The 27,313-nt window shown below is 43.7% G+C and overlaps 1 protein-coding gene across 4 annotated transcripts in view; it reads left to right on the forward strand.

The window, feature by feature from the left end:
• LOC115137783 (serine/threonine-protein kinase PAK 1-like) overlaps nucleotides 1-27,313 on the forward strand; it is a 46,604-nt gene that overhangs the window by 9,148 nt on the left and 10,143 nt on the right. The window contains exons 2-8 of one of the 4 annotated variants that reach the window (XM_065024506.1): nucleotides 18,252-18,378; nucleotides 21,067-21,279; nucleotides 21,535-21,629; nucleotides 22,318-22,465; nucleotides 22,640-22,677; nucleotides 23,228-23,341; nucleotides 24,139-24,340. In XM_065024506.1, the coding sequence (XP_064880578.1) occupies nucleotides 21,093-21,279; nucleotides 21,535-21,629; nucleotides 22,318-22,465; nucleotides 22,640-22,677; nucleotides 23,228-23,341; nucleotides 24,139-24,340 (784 nt within the window). In that variant the 5' untranslated portion in view covers nucleotides 18,252-18,378; nucleotides 21,067-21,092. The remainder of the gene's footprint in view (nucleotides 1-18,251; nucleotides 18,379-21,066; nucleotides 21,280-21,534; nucleotides 21,630-22,317; nucleotides 22,466-22,639; nucleotides 22,678-23,227; nucleotides 23,342-24,138; nucleotides 24,341-27,313) is intronic. The other 3 variants (XM_065024505.1, XM_065024504.1, XM_065024503.1) reach the window with 3 other exon arrangements.

Here is a 27,313-nt window from a genome sequence, read left to right on the forward strand (position 1 = left end):
ACTTGCCTTGTTGATAGTGTTGTTAAGAAGGCAGAACATTGCTTTATTATAGACAGACTTCTCCCCATCTTAGCTACTACTGCATCAATATGTTTTGACCATGACAGTTTACAAACTAGTGTTACTCCAAGCAGTTTAGTCATCTCAACTTGCTCAATTTCCATATTATTTATTACAAGATTTAGTTGAAGTTTAGGGTTTAGTGAGTGTTTTGTTCCAAATCCAATGCTTTTAGTTTTAGAAATATTTAAGGCTAACTTATTCCTTGCCACGCACTCTGAAACTAACTGCAGCTCTTTGTTGAGTGTTTCAGTCATTTCAGTTGCTGTAGTAGCTGACGTGTATAGTCTTAAGTCATCCGCATACTTAGAAACTCTGGCTTTACTCAATCAGTGGCATGTTGTTAGTAAAAATTGAAAAAAAGCACAGGGCCTAAACAGCTACCCTGGGGAATCGCTGATTTTAACTGGATTATATTTGATAGGCTTCCATTAAAGAACACCCTGTGTTCTGTTAGACAAGTAACTCTTTATCCACATTTATAACGGGGTGTAAAGCCATGACACATGACTTTTTCCAGCAGCAGACTATGATCAATAATGTCAAAAGCTGCACCGAAGTCTAACAAGACAGCCCCCACAATAATTTTATCTTCAAATTCTCTCAGCCAATCATCAGTCATTTGTGCTGTGCTTGTTGAGTGTCCTTCCCAATAAGAATGCTGAAATTCTGTTTTCAATTTGTTTACTGTAAAATAGCATTGTATCTGGTCAAATGCAATTTTTTTCCAGAAGTTAACTACGGGTTGGTAACAGGCTGATTGGTCGGCTATTTGAGCCAGTAAAGGGGGCTTTACTATTCTTGGGTAGCGGCATGACTTTGTGCCCTCAGGCCTGGAGGGAAGCTACACTCTCTAGTAGGCTTAAATTGAGAATGTGGCAAATAGGAGTGGCAATATCGTCTGCTATTATCCTCAGTAATTTTCCATCTAGATTGTCAGACCTCGGTGGCTTGTCATTGTTGATAGACAACAATAATCTTTTCACCTCTTCCACACTGACTTTACGGAAATCAAAAGTACAATTCTTGTCTTTCATAATTTGGTCTGATATACTTGGATGTGTAGTGTCAGCGTTTGTTGCTGGCGTGTCATCCCTAAGTTTGCTTATTTTGCCAATGAAAAAGTCATTAAAGTAGTTTGCAATATCAGTGGGCTTTATAGTGATGAATGAGCCATCTGATTCAATGAATAAAGGTGCCGGGTTGGCTTTTTTACCCAAAATTTCATTTAAGGTGCCCCAAAGCTTTTTACTATCATTCTTTATATAATTTCTTTGTTTCATAGTTTAGTTTCTTTTTATTTAGTTTAGTCACATGATTTCTTAATTTGCAGTATGTTTGCCAATCAGTTGGGCTGTCAGACTTAATTGCCATACCTTCTGCCTCATGCCTTTCAACCATACCATTTTTCAATTCCTCATCAATCCAAGGGGATTTAGCAGTTTTTACAGTCATTTTCTTAATGGGTGCGTGCTTATTAGTAACTGGAATAAGTTGTTTCATTACACACCACAGACCAGCAAATTTTCTTTACATCATCAACATATGAATCACTACAAAACTTCTTGTATGACCTCTTATACACTGTTATGCCCAGCCTTTGGAACTGTGGTTTTCCTAGGTATGGCTATTATATTGTGATCACCACATCCTATGGATTTGGATGCTGCTTTAAAGTACATTTCTGCAGCATTAGTAAAGATGTGATCAATACTTGAAGATTTCATTTCTGTGCTGTTTGTAACTACCCTGGTACCCAGAAAATATAATTCTCTGTTGATATCACATACATTTATCAACCATTTCACACATATTATCCAGAAACTGACTGTTAGCACTTGGTGGGCTATAGCAGCTTCCCACAAGAATGGGCTTTAGGTGAGGCAGATGAACCTGTAGCCGTATTACTTCAAAAGTATTTAACATTATATATTCTCTAAGCTGTACAGGAATGTGGTTCTGACTATAGACCGCAGCACCACCTCCGTTGGCATTTCTGTATTTTCGGTAGATGTTATTAACCATGTATTGCTACCACTGTATCATCAAAGGTATTATCTAAGTGAGTTTCAGAGATAGTCAGAATATGAATGTCATCTGTTACAAACAAGTTATTGACTTCGTGGACCTTGTTTCTTAGGCTACATATTTTAATATGGGCTATTTTTAGCACTTTTCTGGGTTGCTTGATTGTTTTTAATTCTTTACTGGGAAGCTTGTCAGAGGTAGACTTACTCATGTTATTTACATTGGAGCTGATAGTGCAGGGTGAGCTGCATAAAGTGGTCTTCCTACTATTGCACACCGCCTTAGTGCTAACAGTGTAACTCTGGTTTATAGGCTCATGATTACTGTTTACAATAGCTGTAGGATAAACCGATGTATTCGGTGCAATTAGGGGTACATAAATTAAATGACTTACATTGTTTGCCAATGCCCGTAAGATCATGTACATTTGATGCAGCATTATTGTCACAATGGTAGTGGAGAGCCGACACGGCGGCAAAACTTCCACTAGACCAGAGCGGCGTCCGGCTACTGGGGTGGAAGAAAAATAAAAAGTAGGTGGGCGTGGGTTCCCCAGTAGCTTGTGTAGGTTTGCTACTTGCTTGCTAAGAGTAGCTACTTCCCTCCTGTCATGACGTTGGCCTGGGGGGTAGGTTTATGACGGTCATAAATATCTCTTCCCCCCCTTTTTCCTCTCTCTACCCTACTGAGGTTACATTTGCAAAATCCTTGGTTAAAACCTCTTGCAGCTCCCCCCCTACTTTGTGCAATTTCCGCCTGAAGACATACCCAAATCTAACAGCCTGTAGCTCAGACACAGAACCAAGGATATGCATATTCTTGGTAACATTTGAAAGACAACACTCTGAAGTTTGTGTAAATGTGAATTGAATGTAGGAGAATAACACACAATAGATCTGGTTTAGATAAAATGATGAAAAAAAAACATACGTTTCTTTTTTTTTTTTGTATCATGATGGGGACAATTTCAGTGAAAAATATAAGAGGGCAACAGTACTTGTGCAAAGTTTCAGAATGATAACTTCCAAAATGAGTGTGCTACATGACATTTATCATGAAGTCACCCAGGTGTCCCACACAAGTGGCCCAAATGTACCCAAGTGGCCAAATTGGTGAAGGTATACATTTTGAAACAAATAACTATATACAAAATACCAAAATGGTATTCTAACACCCCCCCCCCCCCCCCAAAAAAAAACTTTTTTTTTAATGTATTGATTAAAAAATACGGGGAAAGAAAATATACATTTACAAAATAACATGGGTAACTATTTACACACTTTCAATATTTGGAAGACCCTCAGTCCTCTATCAAATCAAATCAATTTATATAGCCCCAGCCTAAAACCCCAAACAGCAAGCAATGCAGGTGTAGAAGCACGGTGGCTAGGAAAAACTCCCTAGAGAGGCAAAAACCTGGGAAGAAACCTAGAGAGGAACCAGGCTATGAGGGGTGGCCAGTCCTCTTCTGGCTGTGCCGGGTGGAGATCACAGTGGTTGTAGAGGGTGCAACAGGACAGCACCTCAAGATAAAAAATGAACAGTTTAGGGTTCCATAGCCGCAGGCAGAACAGTTGAAACTGTAACAGCGGCAAGGCCAGGTGGACTGGGGACAGCAAGGAGTCATCGTGCCAGGTAGTCCTGACGCATGGTCCTAGGGCTCAGGTCCTCCGAGAGAGAGAGAATTAGACAGAGCATACTTAAATTCACACAGGACACCGGATAAGACTCCCATTCGGAGTCACTGTGAAAGAAAATGTTCAGTTAGAATAGTTTCACATATGAGCCCTGTATCAACAGGTATAATAAACAGATATATATAGAGAGTTGAAGGTTGAATATATTATTATATTATTATTACCTGCTAGATCTACTGTCTCTATTATATTACAACCGATCAGCTGTATCTACTGTCTCCATTTCACTTTGGCCATTGATGTGGTCCTGCCCTCTCCTCAACAGCCTCAAATAGGCTATTTCATGTGGGTTATACCCATATTGCTTCTAAAATTTAAAAAAATCACAAATAATATTTTATATTATTAATTTCAAACAAGGGCATTAGCATGATAAGAATTTACCAATCCAAAACGATGTCCTCTCCCGTTCAAAAAATATTCCTCCACAATCGCTAAATGAAGCGTCCTACAACAATCTCTGTCTCACCTTCCCAATCAATTTATTCTAAAGTTGTGTGTACGTCTGTATATCTAGACTTGACTTAGTCGCCATAATGATTGATATATAAACAGCTGAATCTGCGCGTTCACCAAACAATGCAATGCGTAATTTGTGTTTCTCCTTCCGGTATGAAAATTCAATAGCGCATGACTCTCTTTACGCTGGAGCTTACTACATGGGTTGGTCTTGCAACACATACACATGTCGTATTGCCCTTTAGCTCAGCTCATCTACCCAGCTAGATTTCAAGACGATCAGTGGTCATTGGGTTAAAAGAGAGTCAATCAACGAAACAGCAGGCAAATCATTGGTGCACAATGATGTCATTACTTGTTGTCTTCAAATCGGTTTCTTTCAGTCAATACGTCCGGCGAAATGGCCCATCACGTTTGATTGTGTTACAAACAAACCAGTTGATTGCAGTGAAACCAAACATGAATGGAAAAGTCACGTTCTGTTTGGGTGAGACGGAATTCACACAAGCGGTTCACAAAATGTTTTGTGTTAGGCTATAAAAACGGATTTTATCAAACAAAAGATCATTCATTGTGTAACAATGAGCAATGGAATTGCAAACGGACGAAGATCGTCAAAGGTAAACTATTTATTTTAATGCAGTTTGTGATTATGTTACCCCTGTGCTGGTTTTAAAAAATTATGTTTTATGGGGTTCTATGCTCAGATAATCGCATCGTATTCTTTCGCAGTTAATCATTTTTTAAATCTGACAACGCAGTTGGATTAGCAAGATTCTAGGCTTTCGATACACGTGAGACACTTGTATTTTCATGAATGTTTAATATGACTATTTATGTTACGCAAACGAGGGTTAGGAAGGAACAGACGAGTATCCCGTCTATCACACAATGACGTTACTACAACTTATCCAATTGACCACCAGAGACATTCTTCAAAGGACAGTGGACTCAGTTTGGCAACACGGTCTTCCATCTACCACCAACCTACTGAAGCGCAGCTCAGAGTAAATATTTATTGCATTTTCCTTTTCCAAATGGGCGGTAATTTAGAATGCATCAGATACTGTATTTACGATAGCACAGCTTCTCCCTGTGTCCCTCAGTCTTCCCGCTCTTTCACACAAACCCAGCCCTTTTCCTTTGTGTAACAAGCTGTCATATCTGTTCCTCCCGCTAGGGACGTTTTCCTTTATGATGTCATTTTTAATCAAGTTATGATTTAAATATGTGTAGTTCTGTGTGATTAGTTAGGTATTTAGTAAATAAATAATTAAACCCAATTTTGTATTGCTGATTCAACTTGTTTGCTAGGGTTTGTGCAGATAACTAAGAATTTACAACTTTCAGATGAGACTGAATTAAGGAGACGATTAATGTTGACTGCTATTGATGTAAAATATTACTTGGTCTTTAAGAGTTTATTCGGAAGAATAAATAAATATTATTTTGTGGTGCCCGACTCTCTAGTTAATTACATTTACATGATTAGCTCAATCAGGTAATAAAAATGACAGAGAAATAATTTTATAGAATAGCATGTCATATCATTTAATCCGGCATAGCCAAAGACACGACACTCCTGTAGTCCTCCGCAAGCATTTGCATATTATGTCTGAGCAGTGGAACGCAAACTGTTTGGAGTGGGATAGTTTGGTGTTAAAGGGATAGTTTGGGTGTTAGAGAGTGTTTGTTAAAGGGATAGTATGGTATTGAAGGGATCGTTTGGCTGCAAAAAGGTAGTTTGCTACAGTCAGTTAGAATGTGGATTGTGGATGGGGATTGTGGTTATATACAGGCTAACTGGCAAGGAAGCTAGCTGGTGACATGAAGGCTGGCTAACTGGTTAGCTGGCTACGCCTATGTTTTGAAAGACTGGCCAGCAGGATAGTGACAGGCAAAAGTTGAGTGTGTATGAGAGAGTTGCTGGCTATTTTACATCTCTCTCTGTGTCTCTGTCTCTGTGTGTGTGACAGGAGATCTGCTAACAATCACAGACAGCGCTGCAGCTAACAATACTCAATGAAGACTCATATACACACTAGAGGTCGACCGATTAATCGGAACGGCCGATTTAATTAGGGCCGATGTCAAGTTTTCATAACAATCGGAAATCGTTCATTTTTACACCTTTATTTCATCTTTATTTAACTAGGCAAGTCAGTTAAGAACACATTCTTATTTTCAATGACGGCCTAGGAACTGTGGGTTAACTGCCTTGTTCAGGGGCAGAACGACAGAGTTTTACCTTGTCAGCTCAGGGATTCAACCTTGCAACCTTACGGTTAACAAGTCCAACACACTCACCACCTGCCTCACAAGGAGACTGCCTGTTACGCGAATGCAGTAAGAAGCCAAGGTAAGTTGCTAGCTAGCATTAAACTTAATCAATCATAATCACTAGTTATAATTACACATGGTTGATGATATTACTAGTTTATCTAGCGTGTCCTGCGTTGCATATAATCGATGCGGTGCGTATTCGTGAAAAAGGATTGTCGTTGCTCCAAACGTGTACCGAACCATAAACACCAATGCCTTTTTTTAAATCAATACACAGAAGTATATATTTTTAAACCTGCATATTTAGCTAAAAAAAATCCAGGTTAGCAGGCAATATTAACCAGGTGAAATTGTGTCACTTCTCTTGCGTTCATTGCACGCAGAGTCAGGGTACAGTGGGGCAAAAAAGTATTTAGTCAGCCACCAATTGTGCAAGTTCTCCCACTTAAAAAGATGAGAGGCCTGTAATTTTCATCATAGGTACACCTCAACTATGACAGACAAAATTAGAAAACAAAATCCAGAAAATCACATTGTAGGATTTTTAATGAATTTATTTGCAAATTATGGTGGAAAATAAGTATTTGGTCAATAACAAAAGTTTATCTCAATACTTTGTTATATACACTTTGTTGGCAATGAGAGGTCAAATGTTTTCTGTAAGCCTTCACAAGGTTTTCACACACTGTTGCTGGTATTTTGGCCCATTCCTCCATGCAGATCTCCTTGCACTCTTACTTTCTTATCCAATACTTTTGTTTTTGCATTATTTAAACCAAATTGAACATGTTTCATTATTTATTTGAGGCTAAATTGATTTTATTGATGTATTATATTAAGTTAAAATAAGTGTTCATTCAGTATTGTTGTAATTCTCATTATTACAAATCAATTTAAAAAATCAACCGATTAATCGGTATCGGCTTTTTTTCTCCTCCAATAATTGGTATCGGCGTTGAAAAATCATAATTCGTCGACCTCTAATACACACGCATGCATGCATACAATACATTTATAAAACCATAATTCTTGGAGTCTAAATATTTACTAGTTGAACAGTTAAGGGACTCCTGCTACTATGCTGAGCTTAGGCTAGATAAGTTTTTGTTCTCTCTCTCTCTCACTCACGCGCACACACACTTATCTAGTTGTATCATTCGTTTTCTCAGGGGTGGAGAAGCTCTGGGCTCCCAGCAGGCTTTGCAATGTGCATTATTTATGGTGTTGCCTTGGTGATTGGCTTGGTGGGTGGGACAAGACAGCTGGTAGGCAGAGATCCTCATACCTGTAAGAATATGTGTGTGTCTGGTCCAGCTCTGTGTTTAATAGTTATCATATGAGGAGTGAGTACTTCAGTGGTGAGGTCACTGACCAGCCCTTTCCCTGTAGTTTACTCTGGATAAGCACAGAGAGGGGGAGAAAGAGAGAGAGAGAGTTCATGGGTGGGGTACTTAGACTAGTCAAAGTACTTAGACTAGTCTCTCTCTCATACACACTTCCCTTTTATTCTCAGAGAAAAATAAATATGAAGGGAGAGGGAGAGACAGAAGGAGAAAGGGCAAAGGGTAGATGGTGCTGACAGATATGGCAGATCTGCTCCTAAGCAACTTTGCAGTATTTTTTTTTTTTTTTTTTTTGTGTGTTATTTCTTGCATTATTTGCCCAGACATTTTTGGGGGTTTTCAGTACATCGAGCAAACAGGAATAAAGAACTATCTGGGAAGAAGAACAGTGATAAACTACCCATGGTGTGATTGTGATAACGTACAGAAATTCAAGTCCTTTTGTTCACCCAATCTAGAATACCTCACAATCAAATGCCGACCGTATTACCTCCCAAGATAATTCTCTTTGGTTATAGTCACAGCTGTGTATATTCCCCCTCAAGCCGATACCACGATGGCCCTCAAAGAACTACATTGGACTTGCAGTGCAAGTGCAAACTTGAAACCATATCCTGAGGCCGCATTTATTGTAGCTGGGGATTTTAACAAAGCAGATTTGAGGAAAACACTACCAAAGTTCTATCAACACATTGACTGTACTACTCACACTGGTAAATCATTGGACCACTGCTATTCAACTTTTTGAAATACATACAAGGCCCTCCCTTCGGCAGATCTGATCATGGCTCCATTTTGCTCCTCCCTTCCTATAGGCAGATATTCTCAAACAGGAAGTACCCGTGCTAAGGTCTATTCAAAAGAGAAATTGGAATCCACACTTCAAGATTGTTTTGACCACGCACACTAGGATATGTTCCGGGTAGCTTCTGAGAATAACATTGACGACTACACGGATATGGTGACTGAGTTCATTAGGAAGTGTATAGGAGATGTTGTACTCACTGTGACTATTAAAACCTACCCAAACCAGAAACCGTGGATAAATGGCAGCATTCGCGCAAAACTGAAAGCACGAACCACCGCATTTAACCATGGATTGGTGACTGGGAATATGGCCTAATACAAACAGTGTAGTAGTTATTCCCTCCGTAAGGCAATCAAACAGGCAAAACGTCAGTACAGAGACAAAGTAAAGTCGCAATTCAACGGCTCAGACACGAGACGTATGGGTCTACAGACAATCACGGACTACAAAGGGAAAACCAGCCACGTTGCGGACACCGTCTTGCCTCCAGACAAGCTAAACACCTTCGCCCACTTTGAGGATAACACAGTGCCACCGATGCAGCCCGCTACCAAGGACTGTGGGCTCTCCTTCTCCGTGGCCGACATGACTAAGACATTTAAGCACGTTAACCCTCGTAAGGCTGACTGCACAGACGACATCCCTAACTGTGTCCTCAGCATGCGCAGACCAGCTGGCTGGAGTGTTTACGGACATATTCAATCTCTCCCTATCCCAGTCTGCTGTCCCCTCTTGCATCAAGATGTCCACCATTGTTCCTGTACCCAAGAAAGCAAAGGTAACAGAACCAAATGACTATCGCCCTGTAGCACTCACTTCTTTCACCATGAAGTGCTTTGAGAGGCTAGTTAAGGAACATATCACCTCTACCTTACCTGATGCTATAGACCCTCTTCAATTTGCTTACCGCCCCAATAGATCCACAGACAATGCAATCACAATCACACTTCCCTATTCCATCTGAACAAGAGGGATACGTACAGTTGAAGTCGGAAGTTTACAAAAACCTAGGTTGGAATCATTAAAACTTGTTTGTCAACCACTCCACAAATTTCTTGTTAACAAACTATAGTTTTGGCAAGTCGATTAGGATATCTACTTTGTGCATGACACAAGTAGTTTTTCCAACAATCGTTTACAGACAGATTATTTCATTTATAATTCACTGTATCACAATTCTAGTGGGTCAGAAGTTTACATGCACTAAGTTGACTGTGCCTTTAAACAGCTTGGAAAATTCCATAAAATGATGTCATAGCATTAGAAGCTTCTGATAGGCTAATTGACGTAAATTGAAGGTGTACCTGTGGATGTATTTCAAGGCCTACATTCAAACTCCGTGCCTCTTTGCTTGACATCATGGGAAAATCAAAAGAAATCAGCCATCAGACATCAGAAAAATAATTGTAGACCTCCACAAGTCTGGTTCATCTGTACAAACAATAGTATGCATCTGTACAAACAACACCATGGGACCACACAGCCGTCATACCGCTCAGGACAGAGACGCATTCTGCCTCTTAGAGATGAACGTACTTTGGTGCGAAAAGTGCAAATCCACCCCAGAACAACAGCATATATCCACAGTTAAACAAGTCCTATATATCGACATAACCTGAAAGGCCATTCAGCAAGGATGAAGCCACTGCTCCAAAACCATTATAAAAGACAGATTACGGTTTACAACTGCACATGGGGACAAAGATCGTACTTTTTGGAGAAATGTCCTCTGGTCTGATGAAACAAAAATAGATCTGTTTGGCCATAATGACCATCGTTATGTTTCGAGGAAAAAGGGGGAGACTTGCAAGCCGAAGAACACCATCCCAGCCGTGAAGCACGGGAGTGGCAGCATCCTGTGGTTGGGGTGCTTTGCTGCAGGACGGACTGGTGCACTTCACAAAATAGATGGTTTCATGAGGATGGAAAATTGTAGACATATTGAAGCAACCTCTCAAGACGTCAGTCAGGAATTTAAAGCTTGGTCGCAAATGGGTCTTCCAAATAGACAATGACCCCAATCATACTTCCAAAGTTGTGGCAAAATGGCTTAAGGACAACAAAGTCAAGGTATTGGAGTGGCCATCACAAAGCCCTGACCTCAATCCTATAGAAAATGTGTGAGCAGAACTGAAAAGGTGTGTGCGAGGCCTGACTCAGTTACACCAGCACTGTCAGGAGGAATGGGCCAAAATTCACCCAACTTATTGTGGGAAGCTTGTGGAAGACTACCTGAAACGTTTGACCCAAGTTAAACAATTTAATGGCAATTGCTACCAAATACTAATTGAGTGTGTGTGAACTTCTGACCCACTGGGAATGTGATGAAATAAATAAAAGCTGAAATTAATCTTTCTCTCTACTATTATTCTGATATTTCACATTCTTAAAATAAAGTGGTGATCGTAATTGACCAAAGACAGGGAATTATTACTAGGATTAAACATCAGGAATTGTGAAAAACTGAGTTTAAATGTATTTGGCTAAGATGTATGTAAACTTCTGACTTCAACTGTATGTAAGAATGCTGTTCATTGACTATAGCTCAGCATTCAATACCATAGTATCCTCCAAATTCATAAAATAAACTTGGGGCCCTGGGTCTGAACCCCACCTTGTGCAACTGGGTCCTGGATTTCCTGACTGGCTGCCCCAGGTTGGAAACAACACCTTTACTTTGATGATCATCAACACAGGGGCCCCACAAGGGTGCGTGCTCAGCCCGCTCCTGTACTCCCTGTTCACCCATGACTACGTGGCCACGCACGCCTCCAACTCAATCATCAAGTTTGCAGATGACACAACAGTAGTAGGCCTGATTACCAACAATGACGAGATGGCCTACAGGGAGGAGATGAGAGCCCTGGGAGATTGGTGCCAGGAAAATAACCTCTCACTCAACGTCAATAAAAATAGATGATTGTGGAGCACGACCCTATCCACATTCAACAGTGGAGAAAGTTCAAGTTGATCGGCATACACATCACTGACGATCTGAAATGTTCCACCCACACAGACCGTGGGGTGAAGGAGCAACAGCGCCTCTTCAACCTCAGGAGGCTGAAGAAATGTGGCTTGTCACCTGAAACCCTCATAAACTTTTACAGATGCACAATTGAGATTATCCTGTCGGGTCTATCACAGCCTGGTACGGCAACTGCACCGCCATGCAGCTGCAGGACTTTCCAGTGATTTCCAACGCATCACTGGGGGCAAAATACCTGCCCTCCAAGACACCTACAGCACCTGATGTCACAGGAAGGCCAAAAAGATCATCAAGGACATCAACCACCCGTGATACCACCATCACCCATATGGTGAGGTCAGTACAGGTGCATCAAAGCTGGGACCGAGAGGCTGAAAAACAGCTTCTATGGCCGGCTTCCACCCAGTTACGCAACCCTGCATCTTAGAGGCTGCTGCCCTATATACATAGACTTGGAATCACTGGCCGCTTTAATAATGGAACACTAGTCACTTTTAATAATGTTTACATACTGCTTTACTCATCACGTGTAAATACTGTATTCTATTTTAAAGTATTTTAGTCCATGCCACTCCGACATTGCCCAATCTAATATTTCTATATTTCTTAATTCCATTCTTTTACTTTTAAGATTTGTGTATATTGATGTGAATTGTTTTAGATACTACAGCACTGTTGGAGCTAGGAACACAAGCATTTTGCTACACCCGCAATAACATCTGCTAAATATATGTATGTGACCAATACAATGGGATTTGATTTTAAAAAATAGGGATCAGCTTCAAACAGGTTCTTGTGAATAATGGAGCTCTGAGTATTCATCAGGACTTCTTCGCTTCCTTGCTTTCTACTCCTATATCCATCGCACCCCCTTCCCTCCTCAACACACACACACACACACACACATCTTCAGAGGCAGAGGAGAACTCGTCAGTGTGAGCGTCTCTCTAGGCACGGTTAAACGAATGGACAGCAGATGAAAAGAGAGCGATGCAAAGAAAGAGAAAGAAGATGGATCTTTTTCTTCTTTGTGATTCAAACAATCGCCTGGTGGAAGTCATGATGATGTCATGGTGATGGAGTGTCAAGGAGGAGAGGAGAAGGGGGAGCCACAGTAGAATGTTGGGTGCACCCCACCCTAAGAATCTGCTGGCGACTAGATTCCTGTGATATCATCTCTAGGCACCCAGGGAGACCCGGGACACACACACACACACACACACACACACAGGGTGTATGTTAAAGTGCATCTAAAGGCCTCCTCAGGTTGACATTTTTAAGACTCCAATGCACACTGATTTATCAACACTGGCTTGTGTGTGTTTCTCTTAAACTGACATTAAGCTCACTTAGTTATTAGGAGGACAGACCACTCAGTGCCGGGCTAGAAAGCATATTGGGATTGAATGCACTTTCTGTCGTCCAGTGAAAGAAAGAACAAAATCAATAAATATATTTGACAAACACCTCTTTTGTTTCTTTTTTCTCTGCTTCCGTCCAGCCCTCACTCTCTTTCCACCCACTTAGTTATTGAAGGAATAATCAATAACTTTTAGGACAATATGTGTTAGTCCGGTTTGGTCATGGTGATGTAGTTGGTGGTCATGATGATCTAGTTGGTCGATCGTGATGATGGTGATTTAGTTGGTCGTCATTTTTATTTCACCTTTATTTAACCAGGTAGGCTAGTTGAGAACACCTTTATTTAACCAGGTAGGCTAGTTGAGAACACCTTTATTTAACCAGGTAGGCTAGTTGAGAACACCTTTATTTAACCAGGTAGGCTAGTTGAGAACACCTTTATTTAACCAGGTAGGCTAGTTGAGAACACCTTTATTTAACCAGGTAGGCTAGTTGAGAACAAGTTCTCATTTACAACTGCGACCTGGCCAAGATAAAGCATAGCAGTGTGAACAGACAACACAGAGTTACACATGGAGTAAACAATTAACAAGTCAATAACACAGTAGGGGAAAAAAAAGAACAAAAAAAGGGGAGTCTATATACATTGTGTGCAAAAGGCTCTGGAGGTAGGCGAATAATTACAATTTTGCAGATTAACACTGGAGTGATAAATGATCAGATGGTCATGTACAGGTAGAGATATTGGTGTGCAAAAGAGCAGAAAAGTAAATAAATAAAAACAGTATGGGGATGAGGTAGGTAAAAATGGGAGGGCTATTTACCTGCTCAGATAGCAGATGTTTGAAGTTGGTGAGGGAGATAAAAGTCTCCAACTTCAGCGATTTTTGCAATTCGTTCAAGTCACAGGCAGCAGAGAACTGGAACGAAAGGCGGCCAAATGAGGTGTTGGCTTTAGGGATGATCAGCGAACAAAAAAATCAGTGTACACTGAACAAAAATATAAAAACAAAAGGTGTTGGTCCCTAGAAGATCCCAGAAATGTTCCGTATGCACAAAATGCTTATTTCTCTCATAATTTGTTGACAAATTAGTTTACATCCTTGTTAGTGAGGATTTCCCCTTTGTCAACATAATTAATCCACCTGACAGGTGTAGCATATCAAGAAGCTGCTGGGAACAATATAAGGTCACTCTAAGATATGTAGTATTGTCACACAACACAATGTCACAGATGTCTCAAGAGTGTGCAATTGGCATGCTAACTGCAGGAATATCTACCAGCACTGTTGCCAGAGAATTGATTGCTCATATCTACCATAAGCCGCCTCCAACATCGTTTTAGAGAAATTGTCCGTACATCCAACCGGCCTCGCAACTGCAGGCGTGTATGTCGTCGTGTGGGCGAGCGGTTTGCTGATGTCAACTTTGTGAGCCCCACCTCCACCACGGGGCATTCTGTTATGGTATGGGCAGGCATAAGCTACGGACAACGAACACAGTTGTATTTTATCAATGGCAATTTGAATGCACAGAAATACTGTGACGAGATCCTGAGGCCCATTTGTTACGCCCATTTATTTTTATGTATCTTTTACCAACAGATGCATATCTGTATTCCCAGTCATGTGAAATCCATAGATTGGGGCCTAATTCATTTATTTCAATTGACTGATTTCTTTATATGAACTGTAACTCAGTAAACTCTTTGAAATTGCTGCATTAGTATTTTGTTCAGTATAGTTGGTCAGTCAAGGTGATGTAGTTGGTCAGTCAAGGTGATGTAGTCGGTCGGTCGTGGTTGTGATTTTTCTCCGTTTGGCATCATTTCATGCTCTTAGGCATGAGAGAACACTGCAGTATCATAGAAGCTGGTACACACACACAGGAGTATGTCTTCTGTGCCTGTAGTGAGACAAGGTGGTGTGTGTGTGTGTGTGCGAGAGAGAATGGGGCATGAAAAGAGAAGAGGGAGCATGAGCTTTCTGGTTTTGGTCTGTGTGAATTGGTTAATTTAATTGTGTGTGTGTGAATAGAGTGAGAGTCTTCCTGTCACTGTCCATCCATCAACACTGTAACCCCAGGCAACCAGAGGGGGCAGGACAGTGTGCTATGGCAGCACCACAACCTTATTTTTTCTCTTTACTTTCTCACTCACCTCTCTCTCACTGTTTCTCTCGCACTCACTGTCTCACTCACCTCTCTCTCACTGTTTCTCTCGCACTCACTGTCTCACTCACCTCTCTCTCACTGTTTCTCTCGCACTCACTGTCTCACTCACCTCTCTCACTGTTTCTCTCCCACTCACTGTCTCTCTCTCACACACACTATCTCACTGTCTCACTCACCTCTCTCTCACTGTTTCTCTCCCACTCACTGTCTCTCTCACCTCTCTCTCACTGTTTCTCTCCCACTCACTGTCTCACTCACCTCTCTCACTGTTTCTCTCCCACTCACTGTCTCTCTCTCTCTCTCTCTCTCTCTCTCTCTCACGGTTTCTCTCCCACTCACTCTCTCTCTCTCTCTCTCACGGTTTCTCTCCCACTCACTGTCTCTCTCTCACACACACTATCTCACTGTCTCTCTCTCTCTCTCTCACGGTTTCTCTCCCACTCACTGTCTCTCTCACACTCTCTCACTGTCTCACTGCATGTCCAGTTCAGGCTTGGTTGTTCCTCACTCATGTGAAAAAGTACCCTCCCATCCTCCTCTGCTCCCCCCCAGCCAGCAGGTGCTATGCTATGCGGCCCCCTCTCTCTAATTGTGTGTTTGGCCGTGTCCTCTCTGCCATCTGCTTGGGCCTGTTGTGGGACTTCTGGGAGTGGGACAAACACACGCATGCACACATACACACAGTCAAGTTTTCTTTATGAAACTAGCTATTTTCAAATAATAAGCGTTCTGTCCTCAGACATATTATTCATACAGTCATTTATAGTGATAATTTATTTGTATAGTGCTTTTCAATACAAGAATACAAGAAACCGTGCTTCACATCATAAAGTCAAAGAAACAAAGACAGGAGGACAGAGAATGACAGAAAGATAGATAATCATATTGAAATCATACAGTGCATTCGGAAAGTATTCAGACCCCTCAACTTTTCCCACAATCGTTTTTTTCCCCCATCAATCTACACACACTACCCCATAATGACAAAGCGAAAAATGTTTTTTATACATTTTTGCTCATTTATATCACATTTACATACGTATTCTAACCCTTTACTCAGGACTTTGTTGAAGCACCTTTGGCAGGGATTTACAGCCTTGAGTCTTCTTGGGTATGACGCTGCAAGCTTGGTACACCTGTATTTGGGGAGTTTCTCCCATTCTTCTCAGCAGATTCTCTAAAGTTCTATAAGGTTGGATGTGGAACGTTGCTGCACAGCTATTGTCAGGTCTCTCCAGAGATGTTAGATTGGGTTCAAGTCCGGGCTCTGGCTGGGCCTCTCAAGGACATTCAGAGACCTGTCCCGAAGTCGCTCCTGCATTGTCTTGGCTGTGTGCTTCGGGTCGTTGACCTATTGGAAGGCGAACCTTTGTCCCAGACTGAGGTCCTGAGCGCTCTGGAGCAGGTTTTCATCAAGGATCTCTGTACTTTGCCCCATTCATCTTTCCCTCGATCCTGACGAGTCTCCCAGTCCCTGCCTCTGAAAAACATCCCCACAGCATAATGCTGCCACCACCATGCTTCACCGTAGGGATGGTGCCACCACCATGCTTCACCGTAGGGATGGTATTGGCCAAGTGATGAGCGGTGCCTGGTTTCCTCCAGATGATTTGGACAAGTTTGTGTTCTACTTTGTTTGAGAATTTAAATAAACCAAGAACCACATGTATCCGAGAACTGTCTGCTCTCATTTACTTGAGACTTAAGTGTGTGTGTGTGTGTGTGTGTGTGTGTGTGTGTGTGTGTGTGTGTGTGTGTGTGTGTGTGTGTGTGTGTGTGTGTGTGTAAATATACATTTGAAGTCTGTCTCTCTCTGTCCTAGGTACTGGCTCATTAACATGGTGGGACAACAATACAATTGTATCTCTTTTTTTCTCCCCTATCTTTCTTGCTTTCTTGCTTCCTTAATTTTTCTCTTTCTGTTCTTTCTTTTCCTTCAAATGTTTTCATCTCACACATACAAACACACACAAAATGATGAGGGAACAGTTGTGTAGGCTCGATCTCCATACTCATTAGCTCCAATAGGAGGGGGTCTCTGTCTCCTCAACTCCCCAGGGATGGTGAGGTTTTCTGGGCTTGGTGTATAGAGGCATCTCCTCTCCTCCCCTGCTGGCTGTGGAGGTTTAGCTAATTCTGCTGATCATCAGGGAGGAACCCCAACAGGCTAACCCTCTGTAGCTCTCTGTCAGACAACAAAACTGTGTGTGTATGTTTTGTACGTTCTGAAATTGGTCACAAAATGTTAAAAAATCAGATGGGTGAGACAGGGATGTAATCCAACCCTGTTTGATATCTATAGCGTCAGCTCAGTCAGTGGAAAGCACCAGGGATGCGTCTCAAACGGCACCCCATTCCCTACATAGTGTACTAGTTTTGACCAGAGCCCTAATTCCCCTGGTCAAATTTGTGCACTATACAGGGATTAGGGTGCCGTTTGGGATGTAGCCCAGGTTGTTCCGTTATTAGTCACTTCCCCAGATCTCGTCTGCTCTCTGTGTGTGTGTGTGTGCGTGTGCGTGTGCGTGTGTGTGTGATGACAGGGTTGTATGTGTAAACTGACAGTGGAGTCTGAAATGTGAGCCCTTCCTTGTGTCGGCTCGCCTGAGGAGGATTTGGGTGGGTGTTGGCTGGGGAGGGGTGGGGGTGAGACGGGGGAGGATGTGTTTGATGTCTGAAGGAGGGAGGGAGGATGGAAAGTAGGGAGGAGATGACAAAGGTGCACTAGAGTTACAGAACCCTATGAAGAGTGTGTGTTTGATCCACCTTGTGACCAGCTGCTGTCTTTGTCACCAGAGCTGTGTGTGTGTGTGCATTTGTTTCATACATCTGTTTAGTGTTTGTGTGACAAATCTACTGTAGTTCCACACTTTCATGACATGTGAGCCACAAACCCCACCTCCTACCCCATGACTCGTTCTGACATCACAGGCTGTGACCTCATGATGACTAAAAGGCAGCAGAGAAGACCAAGTCCAAACATATCAGCACGGAACCTCCTATACGCACACCTACACACACTCTCTCTCACACTCACTTTCTCTTTCACCCAGACAATCTCTCTCCCACAAACTGCATGGCATTTGGACTTAGACTAGCTGTTATAGTTAGAGGAACACTGAGGACGGAGGAGACCGAAGCTGAAGCCAAGATCAGTTCCAGCCTGACAGACAGACTGAGGTAAGGCCAAACAGAACCTAGCCACTGCTAATGTAACATAGCCATCACTGTGTCTGCTTAGAAGTACACTATTTATTTCTATTGAACCTTTATTTAACTAGGCAAGTCAGTAAAGAACAAATTCTTATTTACAATGACGGCCTATCGGGGAACAAGTGGGTTCACTCCCTTGATCAGGGAAGAACGTCATATTTTACCTTGTCAGCTCGGGGATTCGAACCAGCAACCTTTCGGGTTACTGGCCCAATGCATTAACCACTAGGCTACCTGCCGCCCCACTAGCTTCATTCACTGTCAAAATCGAATCAAATTTGATTGGTCACATACAGTTGAAGTTGGAAGTTTACATACACCTTAGCCAAATACATTTAAACTCAGTTTTTCACAATTCCTGACATTTAATCCTAGTAAAAATTCCCTGTCTTCGGTCAGTTAGGATCACCACTTTATTTTAAGAATGTGAAATGTCATAATAATAGTAGAGAGAATTATTTATTTCAGCTTTTATTTCTTTCATCACATTCCCTGTGGGTCAGACGTTTACATACACTCAATTAGTATCATTGCCTTTAAATGGTTTAACTTGGGTCAAATGTTTCAGGTAGCCTTCCACAAGCTTACCACAATAAGTTGGGTGAATTTTGGCCCATTCTTCCTGACAGAGCTGGTGTAACTGAGTCAGGTTTGTGGGCCTCCTTGCTCACACAGACCTTTTCAGTTCTGCCCACAGATTTTCTATAGGATTGAGGTCAGGGCTTTGTGATGGCTTTGTTGTCCTTAAGCCATTTTGCCACAACTTTGAAAGTATGCTTGTCCATTTGGAAGACCCATTTGCGACCAAGCTTTAAATTCCTGACTAACATCTTGAGATGTTGCTTCAATATATCCACAATTTTCCTAACTCATGATACCATCTATTTTGTGGAGTGCACCGATCCCTCCTGCAGCAAAGCACCCCAACAACATGATGCTGCCAGTCCCGTGCTTCACGGTTGGGATGGTGTTCTTCAGATGGCAAGCGTCCCCCTTTTTCCTCCAAACATAACGATGGTCAATATGGCCAAACGGTTCTATTTTTGTTTCATCAGACCAGAGGACATTTCTCCAAAAAGTACGATCTTTTTGTCCCCATATGCAGTTGCAAACCGTAGTCTGACTTTTTATGGCGGTTTTTGAGCAGTGGCTTCTTCCTTGCTGAGCGGCCTTTCAGGTTATGTCGATATAGAACTTGTTTTACTGTGGATATAGATACTTTTGTACCTGTTTCCTCCATCTTCACAAGGTCCTTTGCTGTTGTTCTTGGATTGATTTGCACTTTTCGCACCAAAGTACATCAATCTCTAGGAGACCGAACGAGTCTCCTTCCTGAGCGTTATGATGGCTGTGTGGTCCCATTGTGTTTATACTTGTGTACTATTGTTGTACAGATGAATGTGGTACCTTCAGGCGTTTGTAAATTGCTCCCAAGGATGAACCAGACTTGTGGAGGTCTACAATATTTTTTCTGATGTCTTGGCTGATTTCTTTTGATTTTTCCATGATGTCAAGCAAAGATGCACTGAGTTTGAAGGTGAGGCCTTGAAATACATCCATTGGTACACCCCCAATTGACTCAAATGATGTAAATTAGCCCATCAGAAGCTTCTAATGCCATGACATTTTCTGGAATGTTCAGAAACATAAAGGCACAGTCAACTCAGTGTATGTAAGTAAACTTCTGACCCACTGGAATTGGGCAGCTACACCACGGAAAAGCTAGAAATTCAGCGACATGAAGGGAGACATTTCAAACTGTGACACTAACCCTGAGATATGATGAGGTCAGTGTGTCAGATGATTCGTCATCAGTTGATGTAAATGTACCATGTCTTACCATGTGGGCTTTATGACTCATTCCGGCATCGAGATGACGTGAACTCTGTTTGCCTCCTGTGCAGTGGATTAAAGTGAGCTAAAATGAATCAATCTCTGCTGTTTTTGATTAGTGCTCCAACTTTCTACCTTGAATTAGTCCTTTTTAGATGTTTTTCTTGTTCAGCTCTTCTCATGACATGAACTCTGTAAAACGGTGTGTGTGTCTGACCCAGATGGTTGTTCCCGTTGGTAGACTGTGTCCACCAGAGCATTCACTAAAGCAGGTTAGCTTGCATCCCCTGTGTGAATGACTCTGTGTGTGTGAGAATCTGTGTGTGTGTGTGAATCTGTGAGCAGTTTTAGATGTTTGTGGTACAACTAGTTATGAGCTTGTTCCTTTCTCTAAGTCCAATGGCTCTGAGAATAAGTGTGTGAGCAGAGGCAGCAGGCGTGTGTGTGTGTGTGTCTTTCTCTTCCTGGATTGTGACTCAGTGGTTGGTGTTTGCAGCGTGTAGACACACACACACTCCGTATCCGGGAAACTGGCCTGTAAATGATGTGTGTGTTTGCAGATCAAACAGAGTACCAGCTAGTTAACTATAGACTGGTAGTCCTCCTAGCTGTGTTCTGTTAGCTGATAGGCTAGTCGACTAATGCTCTTTCAGCTGATGGGCTAGTGGAATAATGTTCTGTCAGCTGACAGGTAAGTGGACTGGTGTTGTCCTGTTAGCTGACAGGATAAATGTTCCGTCAGTTGATTAGCTAATGAATTAACGTCATGTTAGTTGATAGACTGGTAATGTTCTGTGACCTCATGTTTATTGGTTGTTCCAGCAGCAGCCGGCGTGTGATTGGTGAAGATGTCTGACAATGGGGACGTCGAGGACAAGCCCCCAGCCCCGCCCATGAGGAACACCAGCACTCTGATTGGCTCCTGCAGCAAAGATCCTGCCCCCCATGGCTCCAAGCCCCTTCCCCCCAACCCAGAGGACAGGAAGAAGAAAGATCGCTCCATCATGTCCATCCTGACAGGAGGAGGAGACAAGAGTGAGTTGTGTGTGTGACATGTGAACATGCATGTGTTCAACTGTGCGTGCGTGTGCAACTGTACAGCCAAGGGAGGTAACCAGGGGGAATATGACAGACATCCAAATCCCCCAGGATCCCTTGCTGTAGCTTGGTTAATCTTCCCATGAGCCTCAGGGGGGGATGTTCTCTCAAGAGACTCTGCTGCTGCCTCTATCAATATGCTCCCTCTCTCTCTTTCTCTCCTCATCTTTCTCACCCCCTTCTCTCTCTCAGCCAACAAGAAGAAGGAGCGTCCGGAGATCTCTCTGCCTTCTGATTTTGAACACACCATCCACGTGGGCTTCGATGCAGTCACTGGAGAGTTCACAGTGAGTTTGTCTATGTGCTCTATATCTATGCTCTACTAGGGTCTGTCTATGTACTCTAGATCTAGGGTCTGTATCTGGAAGGGGTTATATGCTCTAGATCTAGGGTCTGTATCTGGAAGGGTCTATTTTCTCTAGATCTATGGTCTGTATCTAGTAGAGTGTGTAACTATGATTCAGCTGATCAACCCTGGCCTGAGTAGGAGGATCTGTTTTCTGGACAGCAGACTGGTAACTGAGTTAGAGCAGGAATGACTTTAGATTTGGACTGAAGAAAACAGGCTAACTAGCTACAGCACAATACCTCCACTTACTCCTAATCTCTCTCTGTTTGCATCCCAAATGGTGCTCTAATACCTAATATAGTGCACTACTTTGACAAGGGCCCATAGGACTCCAGTCAAATGTGTGTGCTCTGTATAGGGAATATGGAGCCATTTCAGACCGCATCGTCTCTATTTCACTATTACCCACCCTCAATGTCTCTTTCTCCCTCAATCCCTCTTTCTCCCTGTCTGTCTGTAATAGGGGGTGATCTTAGGGGGAATGGAGCGAGTGAGTAGAGGGAGAGCGAGGCAGAGGAGGAAAGAGCAAGGCAGAGAAGGGGATGATAGTGTAGGATGGAGATATGACCCAGTTCTCTGACCACTGCAGACATCTCTCTCTTGTTACTGTGTGTCTGTGTGTGTAGGGCATGCCGGAGCAATGGGCTCGGTTGCTCCAAACCTCTAACATCACTAAGCTGGAACAGAAGAAGAATCCTCAGGCTGTCCTTGACGTTCTCAAATTCTACGACTCCAAGGAGACCAACAACAGCCAGAAATACATGAGCTTTACAGGTACACACACACACACACACACAGACACACATGCGCACACACACTAGCATGTATACATACAAACAAACGCACACGCATTCACATGTGAACACACACACATTCACAACTCACTATCAGAACTTGATCTCTTCATATTGTCTTTCTTCTCCTCCTTCCTGTTTTCCTTCTCCACAGACAAGAGTTCAGACAACTATAGCTGTTCCAACACTTCTGTAAGTCTCCTGACACATCTATGCTTTAGTCCCAAATGGTACCCTTTTCCATATTTAGTGCACAATTTTTGATCAGGGCTCATAGCCACAATTCTGACCTATGAGCCACAGTCAAAAGTAGTGCACTATAGTGGGAATAGGGTGCATTTTGAGACGCACATCTTTGTTTGCTCAACTATCAATGTGTGTTTAGGGCATCTGCCATAGATGAAGAATGGCGAATAGGAGAGGAGGGATAGAGAAAAACAGGGGATAAACAGAGAGAATGAGAGGATAAGAGATGGTAGCAGAGGAAGAAATGGAGAGGAGAGGTGTGACGAATGACAGATTCTTCCCTGGCTCTATTTCTCTCTTTCTCCTCTCCCTGTTTCTGCATTGTCTGTGAGTCAGCATATTTTACTCCTTTCATTCACGCTCTCTATCTTTCTGGCTGTCCTGCTGTCACAGTCAGTCAGGAGGAGAGAGGGAGAAGGGGAGGGAGAAGGAGAGGGAGTATTAATAACAGGAAAAGAAAGCGAACTAACTGAAAGTGATGTCGCGTCCTCCTCAGAGCTCCAAGGCTGTGTCAGAGACGCCCGCCATAGCAACCGTATCTGAAGACGAGGATGAAGATGAGGCCACACCCCCTCCTGTTGTCGCTCCCCGACCAGAACACACTAAATCAGTAAGACATGCGCCACACACACACACACACACACACACACACACTCAGCCCCCTGGCTCCAGACAGGGTAAATAAAGTAACACTCCTCGTGCTGGTCCTCACCAACAGTCTGTTCTCTGATTGGCTGAGAGTGGCCTTTCGGTCCAAAGTGAAGTGGTGTCCCAGACAGGGATACTGCCATGGCACCACTGTTGCCACGGTGATTTAGCAGCTCATTGCACCTGACTGGGACACACACAGACACATAACATCAGGAACAGGAACTGTAACAGGTGGTTTGGTAGACCACCAATTGCATAAGCTATAGCTCAGAAGGCTAACAGTCCTTCTTGCTCTCTCCCTCCCTCCCTCCCTCCCTCTCTCTTTCTCTCCCCTCTCTCTTTCCCTCTCTCTCCGTCTCTCTCTCTTTCCCTCTCTCTCTTTCTCTTTCTCTCCTCTCTCTTTCTCTCCCCTCTATTTCTCTCTTTCTCTCCTCTCTCTCCCTCCCCTTTCTCTCTTTCTCTCTCTCTCTTCTCTCTCTCTCTCTCTCTCTCCGTCTCTCTCTCTTTCTCTCCTCTCTCTCTCTCTTTCTCTTTCTCTTTCGCTCCCCTCTTTCTCTCTCTCTCTCTCCCTCCTGTCTCTTTCTCTCTTTTTCTCTCTTTCTCTCCTCTCTCTTTTCTCTCTTTCTCTCTCTCTCTATTTCTATCCTCTCTTTCTCTCATCTCTCTCTCTCTCTCCCTCCCCTCTCTCTCTTTCTCTCTTTCTCTCCTCTCTCTCTCTCTCTTTCTCTTTCTCTCTTTCTCTCTCTCTCTCCTCAGATATACACTCGTTCTGTGATAGATCCCCTCCCAGCCCCTCCCACCAGAGACGTTGCCACGTCGCCTATCTCCCCCCCACCTCCGGAGGGTGCCACATCCGCAATCACGCCCCCCACTAGCCCCTCCCCTGGTCCATCACTGCCACGGCCCGCAGACAAAACACGCAAGAAGATGTCTGATGAAGAGATACTGGAGAAACTACGTAAGTAACACACACACAGGTATTCTGAAAGTTGCAATAGAAGTGAACTGAGCTGGCTGCTGGTTTCAGATCCCAGGTACCATCTCCTGTCATTGTGCACTAAGGTACTCTGTATTGATGAATGGTGTGTATACTCTGTAATCAATCAAATGTATTTATAAAGCCCTTTTTACATCAGGCGATGTCACAAAGTGTTGAGAAACTCAGCCTAAAACCCCAAACAGCAAGACATGCAGATGTAGAAACACGGTTGCTAGGAAAAACTCCCTAATTCATTGGGGGAGTTGTGTGTGTGTGTGTGTGTGTGTGTGTGTGTGTGTGTGTGTGTATAACTAGTTCAACTATATCATCCTGTGATGCTCCATGCCTCAGAAGTACTCAGGTCTCCCTCTACTGGTAAGAAACAATGTCACTCAGACATCTTCCCGCCCTCCTGTCCAACCCTGGCATTTGATTGGTCCTCTTCTCTCTCTACCATCCAATCTCCTGGAGTTACCGAGTGATTCTGTGAAATTGAGTGTCTGACAGTCTCCCCTCCTCCTGTGGACTCAACAAGATATTCTGTCTGTTACTGTCTCTCTCTCTCCGTCTCTCTCTCTGTCTCTCTCTCGCTCTCTCTCTCTCCCCGTCTGTCTGAGTCTGACCAGCATGTCTTTGACCTGACCCTGACAGCCGTAGTTTTAAAGTCTCTGAGAGTCTCTGTACTGTAGTGTTCCTACTTCTCTCTCTCTCTCTCTCGCTGTCTCTCTCTGTATCTCTCTCTCTTTCTCTCTCTTTCTCTGTATCTCTCTGTATCTCTCTCTCTCTCTGTATCTCTCTCTGTATCTCTCTCTCTCTCTCTCTCTGTATCTCTCTCTCTGTATCTCTCTCTCTCTCTCTGTATCTCTGTATTACATTTACATTTACATTTAAGTCATTTAGCAGACGCTCTTATCCAGAGCAACTTACAAATTGGTGCGTTCACCTTATGACATCCAGTGGAACTGCCACTTTACAATAGTGCATCTAAATCTTTTAAGGGGGGTGAGAAGGATTACTTTATCCTATCCTAGGTATTCCTTAAAGAGGTGGGGTTTCAGGTGTCTCCGGAAGGTGGTGATTGACTCCGCTGTCCTGGCGTCGTGAGGGAGTTTGTTCCACCATTGGGGGGCCAGAGCAGCGAACAGTTTTGACTGGGCTGAGCGGGAACTGTGCTTCCTCAGTGGTAGGGAGGCGAGCAGGCCAGAGGTGGATGAACGCAGTGCCCTTGTTTGGGTGTAGGGCCTGATCAGAGCCTGGAGGTACTGAGGTGCCGTTCCCCTCACAGCTCCGTAGGCAAGCACCATGGTCTTGTAGCGGATGCGAGCTTCAACTGGAAGCCAGTGGAGAGAGCGGAGGAGCGGGGTGACGTGAGAGAACTTGGGAAGGTTGAACACCAGACGGGCTGCGGCGTTCTGGATGAGCTGTAGGGGTTTAATGGCACAGGCAGGGAGCCCAGCCAACAGCGAGTTGCAGTAATCCAGACGGGAGATGACAAGTGCCTGGATTAGGACCTGCGCCGCTTCCTGTGTGAGGCAGGGTCGTACTCTGCGGATGTTGTAGAGCATGAACCTACAGGAACGGGCCACCGCCTTGATGTTATTTGAGAACGACAGGGTGTTGTCCAGGATCACGCCAAGGTTCTTAGCGCTCTGGGAGGAGGACACAATGGAGTTGTCAACCGTGATGGCGAGATCATGGAACGGGCAGTCCTTCCCGGGAGGAAGAGAAGCTCCGTCTTGCCGAGGTTCAGCTTGAGGTGATGATCCGTCATCCACACTGATATGTCTGCCAGACATGCAGAGATGCGATTCGCCACCTGGTCGTCAGAAGGGGGAAAGGAGAAGATTAATTGTGTGTCGTCTGCATAGCAATGATAGGAGAGACCATGTGAGGTTATGACAGAGCCAAGTGACTTGGTGTATAGCGAGAATAGGAGAGGGCCGAGAACAGAGCCCTGGGGACACCAGTGGTGAGAGCACGTGGTGAGAGACAGATTCTCGCCACGCCACCTGGTAGGAGCGACCTGTCAGGTAGGACGCAATCCAAGCGTGGGCCGCGCCGGAGATGCCCAACTCGGAGAGGGTGGAGAGGAGGATCTGATGGTTCACAGTATCGAAGCAGCCGATAGGTCTAGAAGGATGAGAGCAGAGGAGAGAGAGTTAGCTTTAGCAGTGCGGAGTGCCTCCGTGATACAGAGAAGAGCAGTCTCAGTTGAATGACTAGTCTTGAAACCTGACTGATTTGGATCAAGAAGGTCATTCTGAGAGAGATAGCGGGAGAGCTGGCCAAGGACGGCACGTTCAAGAGTTTTGGAGAGAAAAGAAAGAAGGATACTGGTCTGTAGTTGTTGACATCGGAGGGATCGAGTGTAGGTTTTTTCAGAAGGGGTGCAACTCTCGCTCTCTTGAAGACGGAAGGGACGTAGCCAGCGGTCAGGGATGAGTTGATGAGCGAGGTGAGGTAAGGGAGAAGGTCTCCGGAAATGGTCTGGAGAAGAGAGGAGGGGATAGGGTCAAGCGGGCAGGTTGTTGGGCGGCCGGCCGTCACAAGACGCGAGATTTCATCTGGAGAGAGAGGGGAGAAAGAGGTCAGAGCACAGGGTAGGGCAGTGTGAGCAGAACCAGCGGTGTCGTTTGACTTAGCAAACGAGGATCGGATGTCGTCGACCTTCTTTTCAAAATGGTTGACGAAGTCATCTGCAGAGAGGGAGGAGGGGGAGGGGAGGAGGATTCAAGAGGGAGGAGAAGGTGGCAAAGAGCTTCCTAGGGTTAGAGGCAGATGCTTGGAATTTAGAGTGGTAGAAAGTGGCTTTAGCAGCAGAGACAGAGGAGGAAAATGTAGAGAGGAGGGAGTGAAAGGATGCCAGGTCCGCAGGGAGGCGAGTTTTCCTCCATTTCCGCTCGGCTGCCCGGAGCCCTGTTCTGTGAGCTCGCAATGAGTCGTCGAGCCACG

The sequence above is a fragment of the Oncorhynchus nerka genome, linkage group LG11, assembly GCF_034236695.1.
Source record: "Oncorhynchus nerka isolate Pitt River linkage group LG11, Oner_Uvic_2.0, whole genome shotgun sequence".
Lineage (NCBI taxonomy): Eukaryota > Metazoa > Chordata > Actinopteri > Salmoniformes > Salmonidae > Oncorhynchus > Oncorhynchus nerka.